The sequence below is a fragment of the Anguilla anguilla genome, chromosome 3, assembly GCF_013347855.1.
Source record: "Anguilla anguilla isolate fAngAng1 chromosome 3, fAngAng1.pri, whole genome shotgun sequence".
Taxonomy (NCBI): Eukaryota; Metazoa; Chordata; class Actinopteri; order Anguilliformes; family Anguillidae; genus Anguilla; species Anguilla anguilla.
Window position 1 is genome coordinate 43742658 of NC_049203.1, and position 26457 is coordinate 43769114.

The following is a 26457-nucleotide window of genomic DNA, read 5'->3' on the forward strand; positions in this document are numbered from 1 at the left end:
AGAAGACACGCACACACCAATTTAAAACATAGGTATATTTTAAACTTTATAATGCATACAATACATATTCTTTTTTAAATAATTACACAATATGAATACAATCTGAGGTGCTTGGCATCTAATGGAATAAATAAAAAATGTGACAAAATGGTAACCTTAATAGCCCCCCCCCCCTTCCTCACCCAAAATAAAGGGGGGAATGGGGAACTCCTCATGTTTTTTTGTGTAAATGTCACACAGGCACCTATCCTTTCCAGCCAACCAAGATCATGAATTCCATCATTCAATAAGAAAATAAATGTTATAAATAAACAGAACAGAATGCTTGCCTCTGTGCTGAATGCAGCCACAAGCTCATGATTAGCCTCCAAAAACAATCACAAGTTTCAGCTCAGTATAAAAAAACAACAAATATTAGTGTTTAAGACCACATTTTAAAGTACAAATTCATAGTCAACTTCCCATTTAATGGAAAAGGAACACAGAAGGACATAGCTTCTGGGTGTGTCCATTCTTACTCAGATATTACAAATACTTGTGAGAAGGCCCATGAATGAGATGTGACTGCAGTGAGACAAAGACTGAATAACACCCTCTCACCTCGGAGGATTGTGTCGGCTACAACTAATTTGAGTGGGAGGGGCTTGTGATTGACAACACTTTGATTGAAACCAGGGGTGTGGTCACAGACATAGACGGAAAAGGCCCACACTGGTCTGGGGTTAATGGATATCGACAAACACAGGAAAACACATTGCAGATATGACTTCGTTTCACAGCCTCTGCACTACACAACCCAGTTTCATTCAAGCCCAATTCAACCCAATTCCAAACTATCACAAGCTTTTTCATACATATACAACACTATACCACCCATCCACCACACTACAATACCCACAACCTCATAAATACACTACATTATTCAACCCACTCCCTCACAAATATACTAAACTAAACACACATGCACTCCTTCATCACTAAGCTACACTCTACATCATTCATTTACAATACACCAATTCCCCCCGTTATCACAGACAGACAGACAGGCAGGAAAATGACAGACAGACAAACAGACAGACAGACAAATGACAGGCAGACAGAGAGACACAAAGAGACAACCTCTCCCCAGCTACATTAACTGTATCTACAGGTGAAATCTAGTCAGGGACTTCCACATTTACAAACATTCAACTGAAAATCATGAAATGAGGGAACTATTTGAATATAAAAATACATTCTGAAATACTTGTTTACTGGCAGGCTGGAAAAGACAGTTGCTCCTGAGAATTTCCACAGAGAGACTCTCACTTCTGAAGTGCAGAATTTATTTTTTAAATAATTTCTTTAATCAAACTGTTCTGTTGGTGAAACATATACAGGCAGTGCAGTGATTCTTTCTATTATAGCATCTATGCATGTAACAGTATGTACAGTGGCCAGAGGGGGCGCTTTATCTACAGTCAGCAGGGGAGGGCACATAGGCACTCCAACACTAGTACTGACGGGAACTACATTTCCCATAATACCACTGGCCCCAATATTACTGGCACCAGTATGTAGGGCTCACAGACAAGCATCCGGTCTCATCTCCATAGCACGTACACATACACACATCTGCACTGGATTTGATAGTCTTTGCATGTGCATTTCATAGATCATGAGGGGTGATGGAGTTCTGAGTGAGACTAGTGATGTGGTTCAACGATACCAAAAAGGGGCGGTTTATGTAGCAGCAGTGCATTCTGGGACAGGTGAGAGATGCTCAGGCTAAGAGGGAGCCAATCAGAGAGGGCGATACAGTCCTTAATCCACCCACACAGACGGGAGAGAGAGGCCAATCAGGGAAGGAGATAGTCAAAACTCCGCCCACAGAGAGGGGAGAGAACCAGTACGCAGCAGGCTCTGCAGTCTGGAGGAGGAGAGGAGAATAAACAAACCGCATGAACCAAAAAACAAAAAGAAGAAAAAGAACTGCATGAAATAGGATGGGGTCTCAGGCTCCAGCAATATCTGCAGTGTGGTGGGGCGGGGTTTGCCCATCAGTCCAGAGTCAAGAGGCATGCCATGCCACGCCCGCCCGGCACTATGGCCCAGACTCGTAAAGGGGGGGGGGGGGGGGGGGGAGGGTCGTGCGACTCATGGGGGTCATGTGACATTGACCTCCAGCACGTGATCGTCCTTTCCCGGCAGGACCAGCACCTGCCGCCCCCGGCTGGCGTTGAACACCTGGCCGACGCCGAAGGGCTCCAGGCGGGGCAGGGGGGGGCCGCGCACCGGCTCGCCGCCCCCCAGGGAGTGCACGCTGCCCCGGCTGCGGATGCTGGCCGTGTCCGCCGCCTGGTCGTCCAGCAGGGAGACGCTGTCTTTCTCCAAACAGCCGTCTGTGAGCAGGGGGCAAACAACACAACGGTACGACGTGGTTGGTCACGAAATTCAAAATACCTCCCAAATAAATGTACGTATAAAACAGAGACTCTGGCAGGGTTTTTCATGCGTTTGGGAAACTAGAGGCGGCCCCCTCGGTCGAATTTTGTGCCGCCTCCACAAAATTCTGACCGGTGTTGGCACGGAAAAACAATAAATACGGGCATTCCACTCTATCGTTTGTAACTGCAAAGGCGGCATTACTCCGATGTGAGGCTGTATCACAATCAGCACGATGTGTATAATTCACATTACTAACAGGGTGTGGTAAATTTGATCATGTGATCCTAATTAAAGTACCGCTTCTACCTCATTTTGAGACAGTAAAAAAAACCCTGTCTTTGGATCTACAAATCATGTCTATGCAAACTCATTTTTTGCAACTGCAGGGTGAAAAACAGTGTTTTGGAGCAGAGGGCACAAACTGATAGCAGAGGTTGCAGTAATGAGTGTGACTGGTGAATATGATTATGCATTTCAAACAGAGAGTAGAAGGGAAAAAATCATTAAAAATAAAAATGAGAAAACTGTTAATGTGTATGATCCACAGGCTAGTAGTTCTTATGAATAAAAATACACATAGAAATAGATTTTATCTCAGTATCCATTTTAGAAAAAGTAAGTGTTATGGGAACTAAAAGTGTGCTCATTTCCAACCTAGGAATTTAGTCTGCACCTGCAGAGACAGATACAAGCACTGCTCCTAACCAATTAGTATTATAAGCATTAGTAGTATAGATGTGTTATTTCTGTATAGTTATTTGCTCTTAAGTACGAGTATTATGTCCATGTTAGCTGACATTCCTATAACCCAAAGCATAAGCTGTATTTAGAGCTGAGATTGTGTTGTGTGTGCAGTAAGCAGGTCAGTGTTGCTGACATTGTCTATTATGTGCAGAGGCAGTTTGAGTCAGTGCTGAGATTGTAATTGGGAAAACAAGCTGAAGTCAGCGTTGTGTCCTGGTCAGGGGTGGGAGGGTCTCACCTGTGTCAGTCTGGATAATGGGCGGGGCGTAGTGCGGAAGGTACTTGAACAGCTTGATGTTGGGGAACGGCAAGTTCCCGGCAAACAGGGGCATCACCTCCATCTGCACCCTGTGTGTGGCACTGGCAGCCACAGGCATAGAAACCAGCCCAGAGCTCTTACCACACACCGCCCAGTTACTGCTGTTATCTACAACTACAGAAAGAATGCATGGTTACACACAAACACACGAAGACACACACACACACGCACACACCGCCCAGTTACTGCTGTTATCTACAACTGCAGAGAGAATGCATGGTTACACACAAACACACAAAGACACACACACACACGCACACACCGCCCAGTTACTGCTGTTATCTACAACTACAGAGAAAACGCATGGTTACACACAAACACACAAAGACACACACGCACACGCACACATCGCTCAGTTACTGCTGTTATCTACAACTACAGAGAGAACGCATGGTTACACACACACACGGTTTTGTACAGGGCACGTGTATCAGATATGTGTTTGTAGCATTTTAATAGGTTTAGGATTTACTCTAGATCTGTTATGCAAAATGTTGGTGTCATGTGGGCTGGGCATCGGTGTGATGCATGACACAATAATAAAATTCATTCATTCATTCACACTGTCCAGTTACTGCTGTTGTCTACAGCTACAGAGAGAACGCACAACTGCATACCCACACATTGCCCGATTACTGCCATTATCTCCCTCATACAGGAGTTTGGCGGTACAGAGGCTCTCAGACTCACCCTCATACAGGAGTTTGGCGGTATAGAGGCTCTCAGACTCACCCTCATACAGGAGTTTGGTGATATAGAGGCTCTGACTCACCCGCATACAGGAGTCTGGCGGTATAGAGGCTCTGACTCACCCGCATACAGGAGTTTGGCGGTGTAGAGGCTCAGACTCACCCTCATACAGGAGTTTGGCGGTATAGAGGCTCTGACTCACCCTCATACAGGAGTTTGGCGGTATAGAGGCTCTGACTCACCCTCATACAGGAGTTTGGCGGTATAGAGGCTCTGACTCACCCTCATACAGGAGTTTGGCGGTGTAGAGGCTCTGACTCACCCTCATACAGGAGTTTGGCGGTATAGAGGCTCTGACTCACCCTCATACAGGAGTTTGGCGGTGTAGAGGCTCTCAGACTCACCCTCATACAGGAGTTTGGCGGTGTAGAGGCTCTGACTCACCCTCATACAGGAGTTTGGCGGTATAGAGGCTCTGACTCACCCTCATACAGGAGTTTGGCGGTGTAGAGGCTCAGACTCACCCTCATACAGGAGTTTGGCGGTGTAGAGGCTCTGACTCACCCTCATACAGGAGTTTGGCGGTATAGAGGCTCTGACTCACCCGCATACAGGAGTTTGGTGGTATAAAGGCTCTTAGACTCACCCTCATACAGGAGTTTGGCGGTATAGAGGCTCTGACTCACCCTCATACAGGAGTTTGGCGGTGTAGAGGCTCTGACTCACCCTCATACAGGAGTTTGGCGGTGTAGAGGCTCTGACTCACCCTCATACAGGAGTTTGGCGGTGTAGAGGCTCTGACTCACCCTCATACAGGAGTTTGGCGGTATAGAGGCTCTGACTCACCCGCATACAGGAGTTTGGTGGTGTAGAGGCTCTGACTCACCCTCATACAGGAGTTTGGCGGTATAGAGGCTCTCAGACTCACCCTCATACAGGAGTTTGGCGGTATAGAGGCTCTCAGACTCACCCTCATACAGGAGTTTGGCGGTATAGAGGCTCTCAGACTCACCCTCATACAGGAGTTTGGCGGTGTAGAGGCTCTGACTCACCCTCATACAGGAGTTTGGCGGTGTAGAGGCTCTGACTCACCCTCATACAGGAGTTTGGCGGTACAGAGTCTCTCAGACTCACCCTCATACAGGAGTTTGGCGGTGTAGAGTCTCTCAGACTCACCCTCATACAGGAGTTTGGCGGTATAGAGGCTCTGACTCACCCTCATACAGGAGTTTGGCGGTGTAGAGGCTCTCAGACTCACCCTTATACAGGAGTTTGGCGGTGTAGAGGCTCTCAGACTCACCCTCATACAGGAGTTTGGCGGTGTAGAGGCTCTGACTCACCCTCATACAGGAGTTTGGCGGTGTAGAGGCTCTGACTCACCCTCATACAGGAGTTTGGCGGTGTAGAGGCTCTGACTCACCCTCATACAGGAGTTTGGCGGTATAGAGGCTCTCTGACTCACCCTCATACAGGAGTTTGGCGGTATAGAGGCTCTCAGACTCACCCTCATACAGGAGTTTGGCGGTATAGAGGCTCTGACTCACCCTCATACAGGAGTTTGGCGGTGTAGAGGCCATCACTCTCTGTCAGCCCCGCGTCCTCCTTCTCAGCCTCGCACAGCTCCGCTAGGCGTGTGATGCACACCTCCAGCACACAGAGGGCGCCGGTGTGACAGTCCTGCGCCTCAGGAGCTGGCATGATCTCTGTTCTCAAGCTGTACAGAGTCTGTGGGAGAGAGGGGCATGACCACAGGAGAACACAGTGCATTTCCGCTGTCAGTATGGCTGTCACCATTTAGCTGTGAAGTAGCAGTGTGGGACAGGCTGTCTAAGCTCTGGATAAGGGTAACTGTAATTAAAATAAATAGTGACATAATAATCACAGTTAAATAAACGTAAGGGCCAGAGAGGCAGGCAGGCACTCACAGAAACGTCCTCCAGCAGGAACTCGTGGCGGTACGGTTTGTAGCTGGAGCCCCCGGCGGCGGCTGGAGAGAAGCTGACGGAGAAAACGCACTGGAGACAGAGCGGGGGGTCCGAGACCCACTTCACCTCCCACACACAGAAGAGGGACTGCTTACTGTGCAGCAGCTGCAGAGAGACAAAACGGTACATCACCCACGTCACATTCCCTACATCACATCACCCACATCACACTCTATACATCACATCACATCACATCACATTCCCAGCATCACATCACCCACATCACACTCCATACATCATATCACATCACATTCCCAGCATCACATCACATCATCCACATTACACTCCCTACATCACACCACCACATCACACTCCCTACATCACATCACCACATTACATCATCCACATTACACTCCCTACATCACCCAAGTCACATACCCTACATCACATCACCCATGTCACACACCCTACATCACATAGCACTCCCAACAGTATATCACACTCCCCAACATCACATCACCCACGGCACACTCCCAACATCACATCACGCAATGCCACATCAGAACAGGTGTGAACAGACATACAGAGAATGAGTTCATATATATAGATGTAACAGGTACCTGGGGGCAAGTACAGCAGTGAGCAGCGTAAATAAGCGAGAGCAGGAGTGATGAGCGGTGCAGTTTACCTGCTGCGTTTTGGCATTGAGAGACTGCAGCTCTAGAGAGGTCCCCTCTCTCTCTGTCAGGCTCTGCTCCACCAGGTGGAAGTCCATGTCAGACACATTCTGCACACATACCTGGATGTACTTCCTGTGGGCCACATTGGGGGCAGAGGTCAAAGGTCAGATAATAACAGTGTGTGTGTGTGTATATACAGTGAGCTCCATAATGTTTGGGACAAAGCCACATTGGTTTTTTAAATCTTGATTTGGCTCTGTACTCCATAATTTTAGATTTGTAATCAAGCAATTCATGTGATAACAGTGCTAATTCTCCGTTTTAGGGTATCTTCATATATTTTAGTATCAACATGCAGAAATAACAGCAGTTTTTCTACAATACGCCCCCATTTCAGGGCTCCACAGTGTTTGGCACAAAAGGCCTCACGGGTGATTAGTCAAGTGTGTTCAATTGCTTCTTTACTGAAATTTTGGAGTAAAGAGCCAACTCAAGAAAAAATAAGGCTTTGTTTCAAATATTATGAAGCTTAATGTATATGTATACATTTTTTAATGCTCATTTGTTTACCCTTAAATTTATCGATTTGATTATGTCATTATATCATGTAATTAATCTTTAAACGGTGAGGTTATATATGGGGTTTCTTTTACCTCACCAGCACATTCTGTTTTCTTGTACTTCTAAGCCATTTAAATGTTTGCTTTACGTCATCACATTTGCAAATAATAATGAAAATAAAAATAAACTTGCCTCTTCCCCACTGAGAGCAGGGAGTGTTTGGATTTAAAGGGGATGTGAAACGTCAGGACTATGAGAGTGGAGTATATAGACCAGGGGCAGTCGATGGACATCTGCGGATAGAGAAGAGTACCCCAACTATAGAACGCATTGCTTAAGTACAATAACTATACACAGAAATAATATGAGTACTTTAACTTTACAATACATTACTGAAGCTACTTTAGCTATACAATACATTATTCAGGATATTTATACATTACATTACTGGAGACAATGTATACAGAGTATTACAGAGGACTGATGTGCCATCTGAGGGAAAAAAACAGGAAATAATTGTGGGGCGGAGTCAGACTTCTGTCTATATGTCAGTATAGGAATGCATGGGTCTGTGTGTGCATGTTTCTGTCAATGTACCCATGTGTGTACTGTATGTGTGAAATACATATCAGCTTGACCTCTCTCTCTCCACCTTTTTTTCCTGTTCAATTCAATAAAGTGTTTTATTGGCCTGACAAACAGAAGAATCCAGTCATTCAAATCTTCCAATGACACCCCATGATGACACGTTGATGTTTCCCGTATCTATAGCGCTAGAGTTGTGTCACACGCACCTTCAGGTCGACGGCAGCCACGCCGCTGTCGGCCCGCTTGCGGCTCTTGGCCCAGTGCTGGAGCTCGCCGTTGGTGAGCCGCTGGCTCTCGGGCCGCGGCGGCGTCGGCGGGATGCGGCACAGAGCCTCCAGCTGGAACTGGACGGTGTGGTAGGGAGGGGCGAGAGGCAGCGATATACTGGTCACTCTCTCAGAGGACTGCACAGAGAGGACACTCTCTCCCACACGCTCTACAGCAGAGAGAGAGGGAGGGAGGGGGAGAGAGAGAGAGAGAGAGAGAGAGAGAGAGAGAGAGAGAGAGAGGGAGAGGGAGAGGGAGAGAGAGAGAGTGAGTATGTGAGTGAAAGAGAGGGAGAGAGAGTGAGTGAGTGAAAGAGAGGGAGAGAGAGTGAATGAGTGAGTGAGTGAGTGAAAGAGAGAGTGGGAGGGAGGAGAGAAAGAGAAAGAATAAAAGTAGAGATGGAGCGAATAAGACTGGTTGATGGACCTGCAATAAGAGTATGTGAATACCACTGCTTCCTGTTGCTGTCTTTGCCATTGTCTGGGAGTTAGAGTGGCCTGTACATTGACCCTACTCTAAAACCTACTTCAGATGTTTTTCTGAAGATTCTACAGTGTTCAATAATCTTTAATAATAATAATCTTTATTTATATGGCACCTTTCAAAACAAAGTTACAAAGTGCTTCACAAGCCTTTAAAAATAATGCACAACAGGAAAGAAGACGGAAACAAGGATTAATAAATAATAATACAATGAACAAAAACAGGATGTTGATATATAATTACATAATCAAATCAAGATTTCACAAAAATCATACTTCATATAAACATTTAAAAAATGAATTAAAATAGTAAACATGATAATAGGTTATAAAAAATTAAACAAAGTTTAATAAAATTCACTCTACAAATTCAGTAAAGACTACATGGTCCACGTAAAAATGACATCATAATAACTTATAATGAATGGATTCATCTTTAAGCTCTGAACTCAAGTTTAAATACTCACATTTCTGGATTTGATAGGTTTAATCTCAAAGGCTACTACAGACTAACCACCAGCCTAAACCATGTACAGACCACTAATCACCAGCCTAAACCATGTACAGACCACTAATCACCAGCCTAAATCATGTACAGACCCCTAACCACCAGCCTAAACCATATACAGACCCCTAACCACCAACCTAAACCATGTACAGACCACTAACCACCAACCTAAACCACGTACAGACCACTAACCACCAGCCTAAACCATGTACAGACCCCTAACCACCAGTCTAAACCATGTACAGACCACTAACCACCAGCCTAAACCATGTACAGACCCCTAACCACCAGCCTAAACCATGTACAGACCCCTAACCACCAGTCTAAACCATGTACAGACCCCTCACCACCAGTCTCAACCATGTACAGACCACTAACCACCAGCCTAAACCATGTACAGACCACTAATCACCAGCCTAAATCATGTACAGACCCCTAACCACCAGCCTAAACCATATACAGACCCCTAACCACCAACCTAAACCATGTACAGACCACTAACCACCAACCTAAACCATGTACAGACCACTAACCACCAGCCTAAACCATGTACAGACCACTAATCACCAGCCTAAACCATGTACAGACCCCTAACCATCAGCCTAAACCATGTACAGAAGCCTACCCACCAGTCTAACTCATGTATTGACTCCTGACCATAAGTGTGATCCACATACTGACCTCCAGTGCTGGAGAGAATTTCGGCGGAGCAGGTGGTGGAGGGCAAGATGGGCATGGCATCCATGTTACTCAGCTGCAGCGCATCGCCCTTCTTAATGCTGTAGTGACCTGTGACGACGGTGAACTTCACCCTCTGCGGGAGACCTGCCAGCAGGTTGTCTAGGAAACGAAATCAGGGTAAAGGCCACATGAGGATAAAGGGCACTCTGGGAAAAGGTCACAGTACAAAGGTCACACGTGGGAAAACATTCCAGGACAAGGTCACATGGGAGCAAAGGTCACAGAATAAAGGTCAAATGGGAATGAAGGATACAAGCAGTGAGGAGGGTGTACACACGTATCACAGCTTTATTCTCCATTTCCCTTTACAAGTTCGGTCTTTTTCTGTAAGGCGAACAGGAGATTGGCTCACGGTGTGAGTGGACCGGCAGCGAGGACGGCGAACAGACAGACCTGCGAGGGGCTCGATCCTAAGCTGGGGCTCCTGGGAGTACACCTCGTACCGCACGACGGGGCAGATGTGGGGCAGGACGAACTGCACCCGTCCCACCGTGGCGCACAGCTGCCGCAGCGTGTAGGTGCCCGGCTCTCCACTCTGCGGGAGAGGGAGGGGGCGGGGTCGCAGAACCCCACAATGTTACCGCGGAGACAGGCTTAAAGGCGGCTGCGCTCTTTCTCCCCGATTAATGAGGTAATACTTCTTCTGACCCGACATATCTTGGGATTGTCATAAGTACTCAAGCACATCAAGAGCTTATTCATTTCTTGGCAGGCAACAGCAGGAGAGAATGTTCATTAATAAAGTAAAGTGTCAGTGGTCCCAGAGGCATTGTTATGGACTCAAAGTATGTCCAGACTAATCAGGAAAGATTCATCAGGGAAAACGTGCACAGTAAAGGTCTGAACCCTACACCGGGAGGTTTTAGGTTCTTACTCCACATGGGACCGGGCTGTTACATAACTGCACGTAACAAGACCGCACACAGAGGTGAGCCAGCAGATATAAAAACAAAGGCAGGAGTCTGCAGAGGTATTCACTACCATTCCAAATTTTCATTCACATAATTTGGACCAGTGTTTCCTGCTCTTGCCTTCTCAAGAGAATAAGGCCTACGTCATGGCTGCCCCACCCCTGTTCCTGGAAATCTGCCGTCCTGTAGGTATTTACTCCAACCCTAACAAAGCACTCGTCTTCAAACAGCTTGAGATCTCATTGAGCCGCTTATTAGCAGTATCAGGTGAGCCAAATTACGGTTGGAATGAAAACCAACAGGAAGGTAGATCTCCAGGAGGAGGGTTGGGCAGCCCTGGTCTACGAGTTTGATAAATGCGTAAAATCAGTCATGTGATGAGAATTTCCTGAAGTGCCATGATGGTCCTACGAAGACCATACTAAAAAGTGCATACATAGGGTAGCTTTGTGTGAAGTCACATGTTTATTACAGTACTACTGTATAAAGTAGCAGTAGCTAGCTTACAGGGGCAGTGAAGAGGATGCTGTTGTTGCCAGGTGAAAGCACCACCTCGCTGGTCTTCAGCAGCTGGGCCCCGTCGTCCACGGCGACGCCGACGTGCCCGGGCGGGTCCAGGGAGGCGGAGCTGCCCCGCCTGCGCAGCAGCAGGTGCACGTTCTTGCAGACAACGCCCGCGGAGTTGAGGCCGTTGTCTGAGGGACTGCGGTCATGCATCTCGTGCAGCTCCACGGCGGGGGGCTGGGGGCGGGGCTGCGCTCCTGGGGGACTCTCCCGGGGGAACTGCACCGCCCCCGCCTGGCGCTGCGCCCCGCCACCAGCCCCGCCCTTCTCCAGGCTGAAGTGCACGCTGGCGGCCAGCTGCTCCAGCCGCACGGCGACGGGCATCAGGCTGTGCAGGCGCAGCTCCAGCTGCAGGGCGGCGCCCACGTGCACCACCGCCGCTGCCGGGGAGAACTGCAGCTGCCGCAGCTGCGCAAACGCGCTCATGCTCAACACCACTTTCTGGGCTGCAAGAGAGGAGCATTACTTTACGTTACAACTACATCTGTCTGGCAGACACACTCGCCCAGAGCAACTGCCCAGTCTGAGTAACCCAGGGGCCCTACAGTCTGAGTGACCCAGTATCCCAAGAGTCTGAGTGACCCAGTATCCCTACAGTCTGAGTGACCCAGCGGCCCTACAGTCTGAGTGACCCAGCAGCCCTACAGTCCTACAGTCTGAGTGACCCAGTGGCCCTACAGTCTGAGCGACCCAGCGACCCTACAGTCCACACAGTCTGAGTGACCCAGCAGCCCTACAGTCCTACAGTCTTTGTGACCCAGCGGCCCTACAGTCCTACAGTCTGAGTGACCCAGCAGCCCTACAGTCCTACAGTCTGAGTGACCCAGTGGCCCTACGGTCTGAGTGAGGCACAAAGCTGTCTCTCACCTTGGCTATCGGAGGTGTGGTTGGCATAGGTCAGGATCTCCTGGCAGAAATGTTCCCGCTCCTTGTCTGTCAGGTTGGCATCGCCAGCTAGCAAGGCACTCGTCTGAAGGTATCTGGTGCAGGCTGTCAAGGAAACTGACATTCCCACCCTACCAAACTCCTCTTACACAGTTCCCCTTGGCTGGTTTTGTTATTAATAATACACCTACCAGGAGATGAAGTGCGCACACACACACATACACACACACTGAAAAGTGGGATGAGGGAAGAAAACAGTGGAAGAAGGGAAATAAGTAAGAGAATGTAAATGGAGGCATAGAGTAGAAAGAGAGGAGTGTGGATGGAGGGATAGGGTAGAAAGAGAGGAGTGTGGAAGGAGGAATGGGGTAGAAAGAGAGGAGTGTGGAAGGAGGGATGGGGTAGAATGACAGGAGCATGGAAGGAGGGATAGGGTAGAATAACAGGAGTGTGGAAGGAGGGATAGGGTAGAATGACAGGAGTGTGGAAGGAGGGATAGGGTAGAATAACAGGAGTGTGGAAGGAGGGATAGGGTAGAAAGAAAGGAGTGTGGATGGAGGGATAGGGTAGAATAAAAGGAGTGTGAAAGGAGGGATAGGGTAGAATGACAGGAGTGTGGAAGTAGGGATAGGGTAGAATGACAGGAGCGTGGAAGGAGGGATATGGTAGAAAGAAAGGAGTGTGGATGGAGGGATAGGGTAGAATGAAAGGAGTGTGGAAGGAGGGATAGGGTAGAATGAAAGGAGCGTGGAAGGAGGGATAAGGTAGAAAGAGAGGAGTGGGGAAGGATACTCCTCGGTGTGGTTCAGCAGTTTTTGGCACTCAGCGACCTGCTTCCTGGTGTGGGTGATGGGCAGAGACCAGCCCTCTGACACGTAGGAGCTCAGAGCGTCCTGCAGGAAGCCCTCCGCCCTCCGGGAGTCGCCCTTTCTCCTGCAGAGAGACACAGAGCCATGAGGAGGCACCCCTGCTGTCTGCGCACACACAGGCACGCACTCGACTAACATTCCCTGTCAAGTAAACTTACTTGGGCACAAAATTCACACACATGCATGCACGCACGCACGCACATAAAAGCCATCAAGTACTCAAGATGTAGTCGCGACAATCTCCACTGACTCAGTCAGAGCAGACACACGTAATCACACATTCTTCTGTATCAGCACTACCCTGACGGAACAAATCCAGTAAAACAGGAGCTGACCAATCAGATGTCTCTATTCAACTCCCAGCTTGAGAACAGCAGGCTACTCCAATTGGGATAATACATTAAACTCACCGAAAGTTTCAGACATGATTGCATGAGTTCTGTAGCATAACAACACTGTTTAGTGCCATATATTAAACAAAGGAGTAAAAAAATAAGCTCAGTGATGTAATGCAGGTTGATTGATACATGTTACACGGACCAGGCGGTGTGCGGTCTCCGAGACGACGGGGTTAAACAGGGTTACCGCAGCGCTGACCACGCGGTGTCCCTGAGTAACCTCGGGGCAGTCAACATGACACCCTGGCCAGACGCTGGTATGGCGAGCACGTCAAGCACGCACACGCGTGCGCGAACGCGCCCCTCTCTGAGGAATCTCTCGCTTACATGTAGAACTCAGCCAGGCTCTTCCCCACCAGCCGGGCCGAGCGCATCCTGCCGATCGCTCTGTACATCTCCATGGCAGCGTGAGTCAGGTCCTGAGGGGGGGGGGGGGGTGGTGGGGAGAGGGAGAGAGGGAGGTCACTGGGTGTTACATAAAGCCCAGGATTACAGAGTCTACCTTCTTTAAAACCAGTTGACTTTCAAATGAATCAATGGCCAATCTCCGTGGATTTGACATTTGGAAAAGGAGTATAATGAGCCAATGGTTCCAGCTCTACAGTGGAATAAGGGTTTATTGAGTCAGTGGTTCCAGCTCTACAGTGGAATAAGGGTTTACTGAGTCAGTGGTTCCAGCTCTACAGTGGAATAAGGGTTTACTGAGTCAGTGGTTCCAGCTCTACAGTGGAATAAGGGTTTACTGAGTCAGTGGTTCCAGCTCTACAGTGGAATAAGGGTTTATTGAGTCAGTGGTTCCAGCTCTACAGTGGAATAAGGGTTTACTGAGTCAGTGGTTCCAGCTCAACAGTGGAATAAGGGTTTATTGAGTCAGTGGTTCCAGCTCTACAGTGGAATAAGGGTTTATTGAGTCAGTGGTTCCAGCTCAACAGTGGAATAAGGGTTTACTGAGTCAGTGGTTCCAGCTCTACGGCGGAATAAGGGTTTACTGAGTCAGTGGTTCCAGCACTACAGAGGAATAAGGGTTTATTGAGTCAGTGGTTCCAGCTCAACAGTGGAATAAGGGTTTACTGAGTCAGCGGTTCCAGCTCTGCAGTGGAATAGAGGTAGACTGAGCCAACTCATCAGGTGAACACGTTAAATAAATTACATGATGTTAAAGTGCAGGCCTGTCTGGTTTAGCTCTCACCAGATAGTGTTTTTCAAAAGCTTCTACCGAAGATAAGGCTTCTTTGAGTTTTTTGTAGGGGCTCTGCAGGCTACTGGCTGTGATACACAGAAGAAAGCAGAAGAGATCAGACATTATTTTTCTTCTCTAGCAATCACTCTCACACACATAGACAACAACCACTCAGAGACAACCCCTGAAGACAAATCGCATGTTCTGCTTAAGACTGCTATCCCCCTCCCTTTACCACCCTCTTCTTTCTCTCTCTCATTCCCTCACACTCCTGCTCCCCATCTCTTCATTTCCCTCCCCCCCTCTCATTCGCTCTCTCACTCCCTCTATCCCTGCCTCCCTTTCCCTCTTCCCCCCTCATCACCTGTTTCGGGTCTCTCAGATCCCAGTCCAGCGAGCAGGTCCACAGTTCTGTTCAGGTCCTCAGAGTTAGGTCCGTTCTCTGACATCAGACCACACAGAGAGCCCAGAGACTTCAGCTGAGAGAGAGAGAACAAGAGAGAGAGAAAGTGAGAGACAGAATTTGAATTCAATTTTTTAAAAAATCTTGTACATACAAAAGCACATTCAGAAATTAAAATTACATCAACCAATTCTACCAAGCAAAAAAAGAGCCTCATGGCCTGGGAACATTGAAAGCGAGCAGCGAAAGGGTTTTGATGGAGGGCTGTAGCAGTGCAGTATCTTCCCTGAGGAGGATGCTCAAAAGCCTCCGGTGTGTCAGCACTGAATAGTGATAGATTACTGTAGCAGTAGCATATTAGCAGCGTAGCGGAGTACCTTCTCAGAGGAGTAGGCCCATAGGCCCACGGTGTGGGAGCAGTGAATAGTGATGGAATAGTGCAGCAGTAGCTTATTAGCAGTGTAGCATATTAGCAGCGTAGCGGAGTACCTTCTCAGAGGAGTAGGCCCATAGGCCCACGGTGTGGGAGCAGTGAATAGTGATGGAATAGTGCAGCAGTAGCTTATTAGCTGTGTAGCGTATTAGCAGTGTAGCGGAGTACCTTCTCAGAGGAGTAGGCCCATAGGCCCACGGTGTGGGAGCAGTTGGCTTCCAGCTGCGCTCGGTCGCAACACCCCTCGATCCTCTGCAGCACTTCCAGGCAGCTGAGGAACACCCAGCAGTCTAGCGCCCCCTGCAGTACGGAGACCTGCAACGACACAGCCCTTAGCCTGGGCTCAGTGACGCGTACGCCACTCACCCGCCCGACTGGAGAGCAGATGGACTCATTTCACCAGCACTCTGGGTTTCACATCAATATCACATCACTCTTCAGCAATACATTTGACCTCATAATCTTCTTTCCTGCACCTGGACTGACTCAGCACAAGCACACATGGCTCAAAGGAAAAAAAAATGTATTAAAAAGCATCTTGACTCTGAATTAGAGCAGTGATAACCAACCCTGTGCCTGGAGATCTACATCCAGCAGGTTTTCACTCCAGTCCTAACAAAGCACACCTCATTCAACAGCCAGAGATATTGTATAGCTGCTAATCAGTAGAATCAGGTGTGCCAAATTACGGTCGAAATGAAAACCAACAGAACAGTAAATCTCAGGGAACAGGGTTGGTTACAACTGAATTAGAGAGTGAAAGAGAAAGAAAGACGAAAGAGAAAGAGAAAGAAAGGGAGAGTGAGAGAGAGAGAGATCAGATGGAGGCAGAGACTTTCTGAGGAGAGGTGCATCGCCGCATGGGTGTGCGGGTGTGTGGGTTGCGGGGACGGGGGGGGGGGGTCCGCACCTCCAGCAGGCGCAGCTCCTGCACGCAGTTGTGCAGCAGCTCCAGGGCGCGCTGCGTCACCTCCCAGGGCCTCTGCAGGAAGACGAGCAGCGTGCACTGGCGGGAGAACAGGTAGCTGCGCAGATCCAGCAGGCTGGCCTGCCCCCGCTGGATCTGCTCCCTCTTCTCCATGTCGATGGGCCTGCGCAGCACCAGCCCGTTCCAGCTGCGCACCGGCGCGCAGAACGAGCCCAGCCAGTTAGCCCCGTCTGCGCAGACACAAACGCAGCCGGCGAGCGCATGGTTACATGCTACCACAGACCGCTGTAAAACTTACAGCCAATGATTTATATCAGGGGTGACCCTACCACAGACCGCTTTAAAACTTACAGCTAATGATTTATATCAGGGGTGGAGCCAACCACAGACCCCTTTAAACCTTGCAACCAATGATTTATGCCAGGGGTGGAGCCCTAACGTCAACCCTACACACCAGCTCAACCACTCCGCTGTGCTGCAGCAGGGCGACTTGCACTCTCTGCCATCCGCGCGAATGGTTCTCACTCATCCCTACCACAAAGCTTCTCCACCTTGGCCAGTGGTGGAACAAACTCCCCATTCCTCAATGAACCACTCGGTCATTGCCCATCTTCCGCCGTAGTCTGAAGACGCATCTCTTCAGACTGTACCTGGACTAACTATCACTACTCCGCAGGACACTCCCAATCTAGGATCGCTCTTATCACTTCACTCCTACTAATTTGTTCCTGTAGCACTTTCATGTTACACTTGTATCTCCATCCAGCGTTTATATTTCAACTGCATTGTTATCTTGACGTTATAGAACATCATTATGCCTCCTAGTTTGACTTACCATAGCTTTCTGACCTAGCCTATGCTTACTGAGTGAACAGGACTTACAGTAATGTGTTCATATTATGGATAACTGTTACATAATGAGTATTGTACCTTATTGGACCTGTGTTTTGTAGTTGTTCCAACGACCTTCAGTATGTACTTATTGTATGGGGCATTGAATAAACCCGTCTGCCAAATAAATGTGATGTAAATAAATGTGATGTGGAGCCTACCACTGACCGCTTTAAAACTCACAGCCAATGATTTATGCCAGGGGTGGACCCTACAACAGACTGCTTTAAAACTCACAGCCAATGATTTATGCCAGGGGTGTCCGGTTTGATAAGGGAACAGCGGGTGCAGGACCAGCAGTAAAACATCTAACTCAACAAATCAAGGTCAGTGATTGGTAGATTCCTCGCTGGACTGTACCAAAAGCCCACACCTGCAACAGGTCTTCAGGGATAAGACCGGAAACCCCTGATTTTAAGCTCTCAATCACTTTTATATGCACGCACTGTTAACAAATAAAATAACTAATACTTGTATTTAAAGAATAGCCTATGTTAAGGCATAAACAGTGAATGAAAACCAGGGCTTTCTGTGTGAGGGAGTCTAGACCTACTCCCTCTCACATAATTTTTAAAATATTTATTACCCCTTACCCACTACAGAGACAACAGAAGTGCCCTACATCCAGCTCTACACTACAGAGAGAACAGAAGTGCCCTACATCCAGCCCTGTACTACAGAGAGGAGAGAACAGAAGTGCCCTACATCCAGCTCTACACTACAGAGAGAACAGAAGTGCTCTACATCCAGCTCTACACTACAGAGAGAACAGAAGTGCCCTACATCCAGCCCCACACTACAGAGAGAACAGAAGTGCCCTACATCCAGCCCCGCACTACAGAGAGAACAGAAGTGCCCTACATCCAGCCCCGCACTACAGAGAGAACAGAAGTGCCCTACATCCAGCCCCGCACTACAGAGAGAACAGAAGTGCCCTACATCCAGCCCCACACTACAGAGAGAACAGAAGTGCCCTACATCCAGCCCCGCACTACAGAGAGAACAGAAGTGCCCTACATCCAGCCCCACACTACAGAGAGAAGCGGCCAGAAATGCCCTACATCCAGCCCCACACTAGAGAGAGAAGCGGTCAGAAGTGCCCCACATCCAGCCCTACACTACAGAGAGAAGTGGTCAGAAGTGCCCTACATCCAGCCCCACACTACAGAGAGGAGAGAACAGAATTACATTACCTCCAGCCCCAAAGTTGAGGACGTACTGCGTGAAGAGAGCGTCCAGCTCATCATACTGAACCAAGGCGTCTTCAAACTGCTGCAGCATCTCAAATACAAACGCCAGCTCTTCCTGCCAGAGGAACAGAGAAACATTACACACACACCACACACACACAAACACACACACAGGGCAGCTCCTCCTAACACAACACTGGAACATGCAAACTCACACACACATATGGTCTCATAATTATCCACACACAAACGCACATACGAACATGCACAACACACTCAAAATGTAACATCTTCAGCTCTTGGAATGACAGACTGCTGATTAGAAAACTGGACAGTCTGTCCAGACAGGCCCATCAGACAAGCGTGGCCTCAGAGGCTGGCAAGGGAGGTGGCCTCAGAGTGAAAAACCAAAAAATAAGGCAGCCTATTTCAGCCCTGTAAGGCTTTCTCACAGAGAGAATAACTGGACTGACTGTCAGCCGATGAGAGGCGTGGCCACGGGGACCAGCCAGAGGGGTGATTGCCAGCTTGCCTGCACCATGAAGTAGTCGCAGAAGCTCCAGCCGGGCTCGGTGCGCTTCTCCCGCAGCGTGCGCATGTCGTCCTCGAACTTGCCCAGGTTCTTGGTGAAGGACATGAGCAGCAGCGTGCGCAGCTTGGTCAGGAACGAGCTCCAGGACTCCTGCGCCCGGGACGAGTCCTTCAGCGGGTCCGACAGAACCACGCACCTGGGGGCGAGAGAAAGGCCAGGGCAAAAAAACACAAATGACATCATTATTACAGGCCGGAACCAGACATAGCCACGATGGGAGGGGGGGGTTTGGGTTCTCAATCTGTTAGCAAACCTGTTAATGCGACAGTGTTCTTTGGTGCCCGGCTAGCCTACAGGTCTCTCTACGACCGTGTCTGCTGCTCAGCTAGAGTACCCGTTTGACGCTCTAGTGTACCCATCGCCCAGTTAGCGTAGCCGCCGCCCTGTTAGCATACCCGTCGGCCTGTTAGCGTAGCCGGCGCCCTGCTAGCACTCCCGTCGCCCTGCTAGCGTACCCGCCGCCCTGTTAGCATACCTGTAGCCCTGTTAGCATACCTGTCGCCCTGTTAGCATACCTGTCGCCCTGTTAGCATACCTGTCGCCCTGTTAGCATACCTGTCGGCCTGTTAGCGTACCCGCCGCCCTGTTAGCATACCTGTAGCCCTGTTAGCATACCTGTCGCCCTGTTGGCGTACCTGTCGCTCTGCTTGTTGCAGAAGTCGTTGCGGATCTTGTCCACGATGGAGGTGCGCGGCAGGATGTTGGTCTTGTTCTTCTTTTTGCCGTCGCTCTCCACCACGACGATGAGCCAGTCGGCCGAGCCGTGGAGCCGCAGCAGGCCCTGCCACCGCGCCATGTCCTCCTTCACCGAAGCCTTGTACGCCTCGGTGTCCTGGGGACGGGAGCGACATCGGCACCGTAAACGCGACGCCGATACCAGCGACCGACACAGCCGAGTGCTCTGTGCGCGGGCGTGGCACTGACATTAATGTGGACTCTCTTACTACGGGCTTTGAGCGCTCAGGCCCTGTACACCTCCGTGGGGGGGGTACAGCGCTAACTCTGACAACGAGGCCTTGTTCACACCATTCCCCTGCAGGCGCAATGCCACTGAAGCCTTATGTGTCACTGTTATGTGCACACAACACTGAAGTTAAGACCCTGTCAGTCCTCCCAAAAACTTCAGCTTCCACACATACATACACTCACGTACACACACTTATGCACACTTACACACACTTATAAACACTTACACACATTTACACACAACAAAACTGACATTTATATATACATATACTTTTGGAACGCAGTCAGGCAGATAAAACTTCTCATGAGGATGACAAAAAGACAGAACATCTCAGACCATACACATATGTACGGAATGGCTTGGAACAGCATTTGTCTCTGAACTGAGTGAAAGAAAAATATATATATACTCCTCAAATGCACCCCATCTCTACAGATCCAGAGTCCCGTAACAGCTTAAACCCCCCAATATATCCTGCTGACAGCTTCTCTTTACAGAATGATTTATCAAAGAGCCGTTCAGCTCACCGGGGACTTCCACAGACTGGTGAGCAGAAAATATAGTCTCAATGCCGGTGGTCAGAGATTTCTCACATTTCAACACCTACTGATGGATTCATTGCTCATTCAACAACAGAACGATTCCGTACTGAAACAGCAACAGTTAGACTGTGTATACAAGCACCAGAAGGAGGAAGCAATCCTCAAACATCCGAAAAACTGAACCAATACTTACGTAGAATAACGATTCAGTACTTACAATGCAGTAGAGCGATTTAGTGCTCATGCAGGTTTGATTCAGAACTCACACAGCAGTAGAGTGATTTAGTGCTCATGCAGGTTTGATTCAGTACTCACACAGCAGTCGGTCCAGTAAATGTGTAAGAAAGGGAATGTGAGGAGGGCTTTGTTCCCTTCTTTGGGAAGCAGATCTTCTTTGAACTGGACAAAGTTGGCCTCCAGGTGAATCATCTTTGGTGCACGTCCATAAGACCTAATGAGAGCAAGCGAAAGCAATACTCAGCACCTCTGTGTAGGGAGAACAATGCACCCCCCAGCACAGCAACCCCCCCCCCCCCCCCCCACACACACACACACACACGCATAAGCAAAAACTTACCCACACACAGAGATAATTATTTAAAAACATTACCAGACATACAAACACATACATACCCATACTCACACAGGCTGACCACTAACAGACAGACACATAGACACAGACGGATACGCACACACACACACACACACACACACACAAAACACAAAAGGGAAAGTTGTTTCTCAGATCTGTGCTTGTCTCCTGATATTTAAAAACTGCTGGCAGGAGAAAGCAATGCTCCAGGCTATGTAAACACACAAACAGGTTTCATTTGACATCATAGTCTCAAAGCTGTATTTCTATACCAAGAGTGCAATATTGTTGCAAACCTGTTAGCACAGGAAGCAAAGCAAATGAATGCTAAAGTTGCATCAACCACAATGGGGCTGTTCAGCAGACTAAGCGACCCCATTGTGGTTTGGGATTACGCCTATTTTTTTCACTTACCAAAGTCGTTTATTTGAAAGCTTAACCCCAAAAGCACTGATATCAATCACTTTGACACAAATAATAATTTTAAAAGCACACTTTTTTAAACCTGTTTTATGCAACTATTGGTTATTTTACCCTCTTTGTCTGTGTTTTTAAATCACTTATTTGATTATATATGCATTTTATCCCCATTCTTGAAGTATTGTCTGTTGTTTACATTGTGAAGTACTTTGCATTGTCGGCTTCCTTGTACGAAAGGTGATCTATGCAAAGTTTATTTGATCATTGCTGAGCAAATTACAATTGATTTAAAAATATTTAAAGATAAACTATTCAAAGAATTACAAATAAAGAACACAGATTATATTTCTTAATATGAATAAGGTGGGGAGGAGCAGGGTCCAGCAATATTTCAATATACTGATATTTTTCTAAATGAATCTCATATTAATATTGAAAATATCATTCATATTGAAATATTGATTATATTGAATACAGCATAAATATTATACAACACTAATATATACATGAATAGTACACAACATTCCTACAACATGGCCTGTTTTTCTATCGCTTATTTTATACCCACATAGCCCCCCACTCATAAACACTAGGACAATTTACCCAAGAGACTAGATTTTACTTCAGCGACACTAAAATACAACTGGCTCAGTGATAATTGGCAGGTACTCATTATTGTTCTTCCATTTCTATGGTCAGTATAAAACAATCACATGTACAGTAATATACAACAATGCACAGCTTAACCAGAGTGTACGACTGACAGAAGTAATTTATAGACCACCAGGAGGGTGTGTTTCACCTCTGAGGATATTCAGAGGGTATGTCCCATCATCAGTCAAGTGCACAAAATGTCTGCAATTCATTCTGCAAGTCAGGACCACCCTGTATTATCGAATGTTATGTCACAGTACTGTTTTGTAACATTTCTGATACCTGGAAAGTGGAAGGAGGAACACGAAAGTAAAATAATAACAAAGTAAATTGCTACAGAGCCATGTAGTTTTTATTTACAGTATGTACACTCACATGATGTGGTTCACCATTAAATATTTTGAGATATTTTCCACAAATATTTTGATATTGAATATTTTTATACTGAAAAAAAATCACAATATTACTGGACCCTAGGGGGAAGTATACTCTGGCTGAGCCCGAAATTACATACTATGTACTACATACTACAAATTTTAGCATGTCCGAAACAATAGCATGAATGAAATATTATGCAAAAAATACCAGGGTGTCATACTACATTCAATGAAATATCGTAGCATGCAAACACTGCACACTACTTTGGCATGAGTATCCCACAATGCATTGCAATAGTTCATGACCCAAGCAACCACACATCAACCACTAATGACACAGGGTGGTGTCGTGCAAAATATTGCACACCTGTCTCTCACCATCATCAACAAACAAAGTGCTGAACGGAATTGGAGCTTCTCTATGATGACGTAGTATGCCTAAAAAGCCAATGTACTTTTTACTCACATACTAAATGCGCTGAATGATAGCATATGTAATGTGTAGATTGTGATTTTGGATGCAGCCTCTGTGTTTTTGGAACTGTGCCCTGTACTGTGCATGACTGTTTCCCAGAATGCCATGCGGTCACTCACCTCCTCCACTCCATGGGTTCCCGGGGCAGCTGCTGTGCCAGTGGGTTGTACAGAGATGTGAACAGTGCTTGGTCCCCAGCACCTGAGAGAGAGAGAAGTACAGACAGGCAGGGGAGTCAGGCTCCGTCACCCTCACAGGTCTGTATTACCGGATCCCACTCCCAGAATAAGGACAAAAAGACAAGCCTGACAGTGTGTGTGTGTGTGTGTGTGTGTGTGTTAGAACCATACACAGCACACATTCCGCACAGATGGGTTCTCTCTGTCTGTCCTTCTCAGTGCAACATCAGTTTTTTTAATGCTTTACTGACATATTCTACATACATATTGCCAAAGCTCATATAGCTAATAGTGTAACAATTTTACAATAGGACCATTACGAAATAATAATATAATATAACACAGGCTGAAGGCCAATCGTATACTGAAGCTCTAAGCGACCGAGGAACTGTTATTTTCTGACTGGAAACCTGGGTTATATACCTGTATCATTTATCCTGCGTTTTCCTTTAACTTCACGCAGTTGAGTCGTTTTTCAGCAAGTTGTAGACGATCTTGTTCGCGTTCGTTGCGCGAAACCACAGGTGCCCAGTTGCAAAACTTAGGTGCCCAGGCGGAATTTTTTGGAAAAGACTGCGCTGTGCGAGCTGTCGCTCTCGGAAAACACTAAGCGCCAGTAGGTGGTTATGACAGTAATGGAAGACGGAGGGAACCAGTCAGAAGACTCATCTCTCTGGCTCAGATGGCGAGAATCAAAGGGGAGTCGATTTCAATCTACCTACTGAACGTGGGATAAAATAAAAATGACAGATCGTGCTTAAGCACAGCTGACGCTTTTACAAGTGCAAGAGACGCAGTTGAGTCACGTGTAGTACGGGATTTGTAAATGATTTTTTAAATGATTATCATAAACCCGATAACACAACACTAATAATTACGTATAAGTTACTGATAGTCGATACTGACCGAGGGGAGTGCCTTGAGAGGAAACTTAAACATGGTCAAATTATACTAGATTCGTGAGGTGAAAGTACTGCAGCAAGGAAAGAGACTCATGTTGGTTGTTCTCTGAAGAATTAGTTTAACTTATATGTTTAATTCTATCTGCTACTTTGAAAACGGGATCCATTTGAACAACATTCAAGTCGCCAAAATATTAAAGCCAACAAGTTATAATACGAACCTAAAAAGGGTATAGCGACACGCCTATGTAGTCAGGTGGTCCTACTGTAAAAACTCACGTGCCAACCGCGAGGGACTCCTCGCTTCCGAGCACAAAGTCAGCTAAACGTGAAAACAGAATTACGCATGAATAGTCCGCCAGTGATAGTCTGTCGAATCGAACTCAGGCATGCCTGGTTGGTGCATATGGTCAGTGAGTCGCCTGCCTTTCAGTTACTTTATTTAGAATTAAGGAAGTATTATGCTGAGCCATGGATAATTCGGTTTAACTCGATGTTGTCTAACCTGTTTGAAACGGCCTTATTATTAATTTACATACAAATGAAAAAAGAAACCAGATAGGCTAGGTAGCTTTACTTTATGAAAATGAGAAAGAGTACGGATCATCAGCAAAACTATCAAATTCACAAATATAGATGCCGGTGTACCATTCGCATTGTACGGGAGTATTCTGAGTAATGCCTGACGTACAACAGTCAGCAAAGGCCGCTCGGTTTTTTGGCACCTCGGGCGAATTGCATCCTTGCATGACAGCTGCAGCTGCAAGACCCCGAATCTGCCTGCGGGACCAGTAAGGATCCAGAGCCTCAGATATGTACGTAGCTAAGTATAACCGTTAAGATCGCTATATTCAGAACATGGGTTTACTACGATATTGCTGACCCGGGTCATGTGCCGTTAACGTTAGTTACACAGTCTAGCCCATTTTGCCCCGACCTCGCCACATTCATCTAGTGTCCGTTCATTTATGCCCAGCTAGCTTGCAAGCTGACTAGATTTCACTTCGCATGCTATAATGCCTGCTAGCTAGCTGGGCTGTAGCGTCCGCTGCACTGCTCCAAGTCGGCAAATGCCAAGAATAGCAAGCTAGCTTGTTGCTAAACAACCGCAAAACCTTTAACGTTAATTAAATAAAACACTCACATGTCACAATCGGTTTGTTTTCCATTGTGTAGATTACTGGCTTCTCCTCCAGGGCTTCCATGGACACTGCATGTCAGAAGCGACCCTCCATGTAAACGTCAAGTACAATCTCTTGTTATTATTAGAGCGCTAGTAGATGCACTACGCTTGTATCGGCAGGGCCCTTTCCCTCGCAACTTCCTGCATGTTCCTTACATACGATTTCCGGGAGGCTGGTTCCATCTTAAAGGGACCGCATACATGACTTTGACTCTGCTTTGACTGCAAGACCCATTATTTTTGTTGTCATTAACTTTGAACTTGGAATTGGCCAAAATGAGGATTTCATCAATATATGTATTTTATCCTCTGCGTGTGTATAGAGTTTGCTGTCAAGTCGTATCATGTAATTATCTTACAGAAGTGGCAGTAAAATTGTTGGGGGTGGGGGTTGTCAAGGAAGCCAATGTGAGGCTGGGAAAATGCTCCCACAGCATAACAGAGCCACCAGACACCCTCACAGTAGGGGCCAAGCTTACAGGCCTGTACTGTCCTCTTGGTGTACGCCACACATGCACTCACCCACTTGTCGAGAATATGGTGAAGGATGACTCATTTGACCATATCACTTTTTTTCATCTCTGTAGACCAGTGCCTAAGGTTTTTGCACCACGGAACTCTCAAATGTGCATTTGTCTTTGTAATGAGGGGTTTATGCACTGCAACCCTACTATAATATCCCTATCTACATATTTGTCAACAGGCTGTTCTTGCTGACAGGCTGAACACATCCGGCATTGGCATTCTCAGTCACCTGAGGAAGTGTCACTCTTCTGTTTTTTCTTATATATCGCACTAATGTACGACCATCACAGTCATCAAATGTGCGCTTCAACCAAAATGTCCGACCTCATTTACTGATGTCTGTCCCATAGATCTAAATACAGATGTCACTTTAGTCACTGTTCCTATTGAAACACTAGTCAGTTGAGCAGTCTTTGTGACTGAAGCGCCTGCCATCCGTGCTCCAATAATGAACCCTCTTTCAAA

At 47.3% G+C, this 26457-nt stretch overlaps 1 protein-coding gene across 3 annotated transcripts; it reads right to left on the reverse strand.

Moving 5' to 3' along the window:
- Nucleotides 1–20: 20 nt before the first annotated feature.
- Nucleotides 21–25564, reverse strand: LOC118223544 (trafficking protein particle complex subunit 10-like). 3 transcript variants are annotated; one of them, XM_035410227.1, is made up of 23 exons: nucleotides 25429–25564; nucleotides 23323–23404; nucleotides 21001–21136; nucleotides 19812–20008; nucleotides 19117–19312; nucleotides 18588–18699; nucleotides 16486–16733; nucleotides 15744–15890; nucleotides 15104–15218; nucleotides 14749–14825; nucleotides 13887–13978; nucleotides 13085–13225; nucleotides 12275–12387; nucleotides 11351–11853; nucleotides 10326–10467; nucleotides 9873–10031; nucleotides 8141–8370; nucleotides 7539–7639; nucleotides 6794–6917; nucleotides 6106–6270; nucleotides 5725–5905; nucleotides 3410–3604; nucleotides 21–2381 (listed from the first exon to the last, which is right to left on the reverse strand). In XM_035410227.1, the coding sequence occupies exons 1-23, from the start codon at nucleotides 25487–25489 to the stop codon at nucleotides 2146–2148; spliced, it is 3753 nt and encodes a 1250-aa protein (XP_035266118.1). In that variant the 5' UTR covers nucleotides 25490–25564; the 3' UTR covers nucleotides 21–2145. The 3 variants fall into 3 exon arrangements, with proteins under 3 accessions (XP_035266118.1, XP_035266120.1, XP_035266119.1); XM_035410228.1 differs by lacking the exons at nucleotides 21–2381; nucleotides 3410–3604 and adding an exon at nucleotides 3644–3778; XM_035410229.1 differs by lacking the exons at nucleotides 15744–15890; nucleotides 16486–16733; nucleotides 18588–18699; ... (3 more) ...; nucleotides 23323–23404; nucleotides 25429–25564 and adding an exon at nucleotides 15520–15580.
- Between the last annotated feature and the right edge of the window lie 893 nt (nucleotides 25565–26457).

Coding starts and splice junctions, on each gene's coding strand:
- LOC118223544 (XM_035410227.1), bottom strand. CDS start 25,489: ATGGAAGCCCTGGAGGAGAAGCCAGTAATCTACACAATGGAAAACAAA. Junction 11,854..12,274: donor CCACACCTCCGATAGCCAAG/GTGAGAGACAGC, acceptor CCTCTCTTGCAG/CCCAGAAAGTGGTGTTGAGC. Junction 10,032..10,325: donor TAGGATCGAGCCCCTCGCAG/GTCTGTCTGTTC, acceptor TTCGTTTCCTAG/ACAACCTGCTGGCAGGTCTC.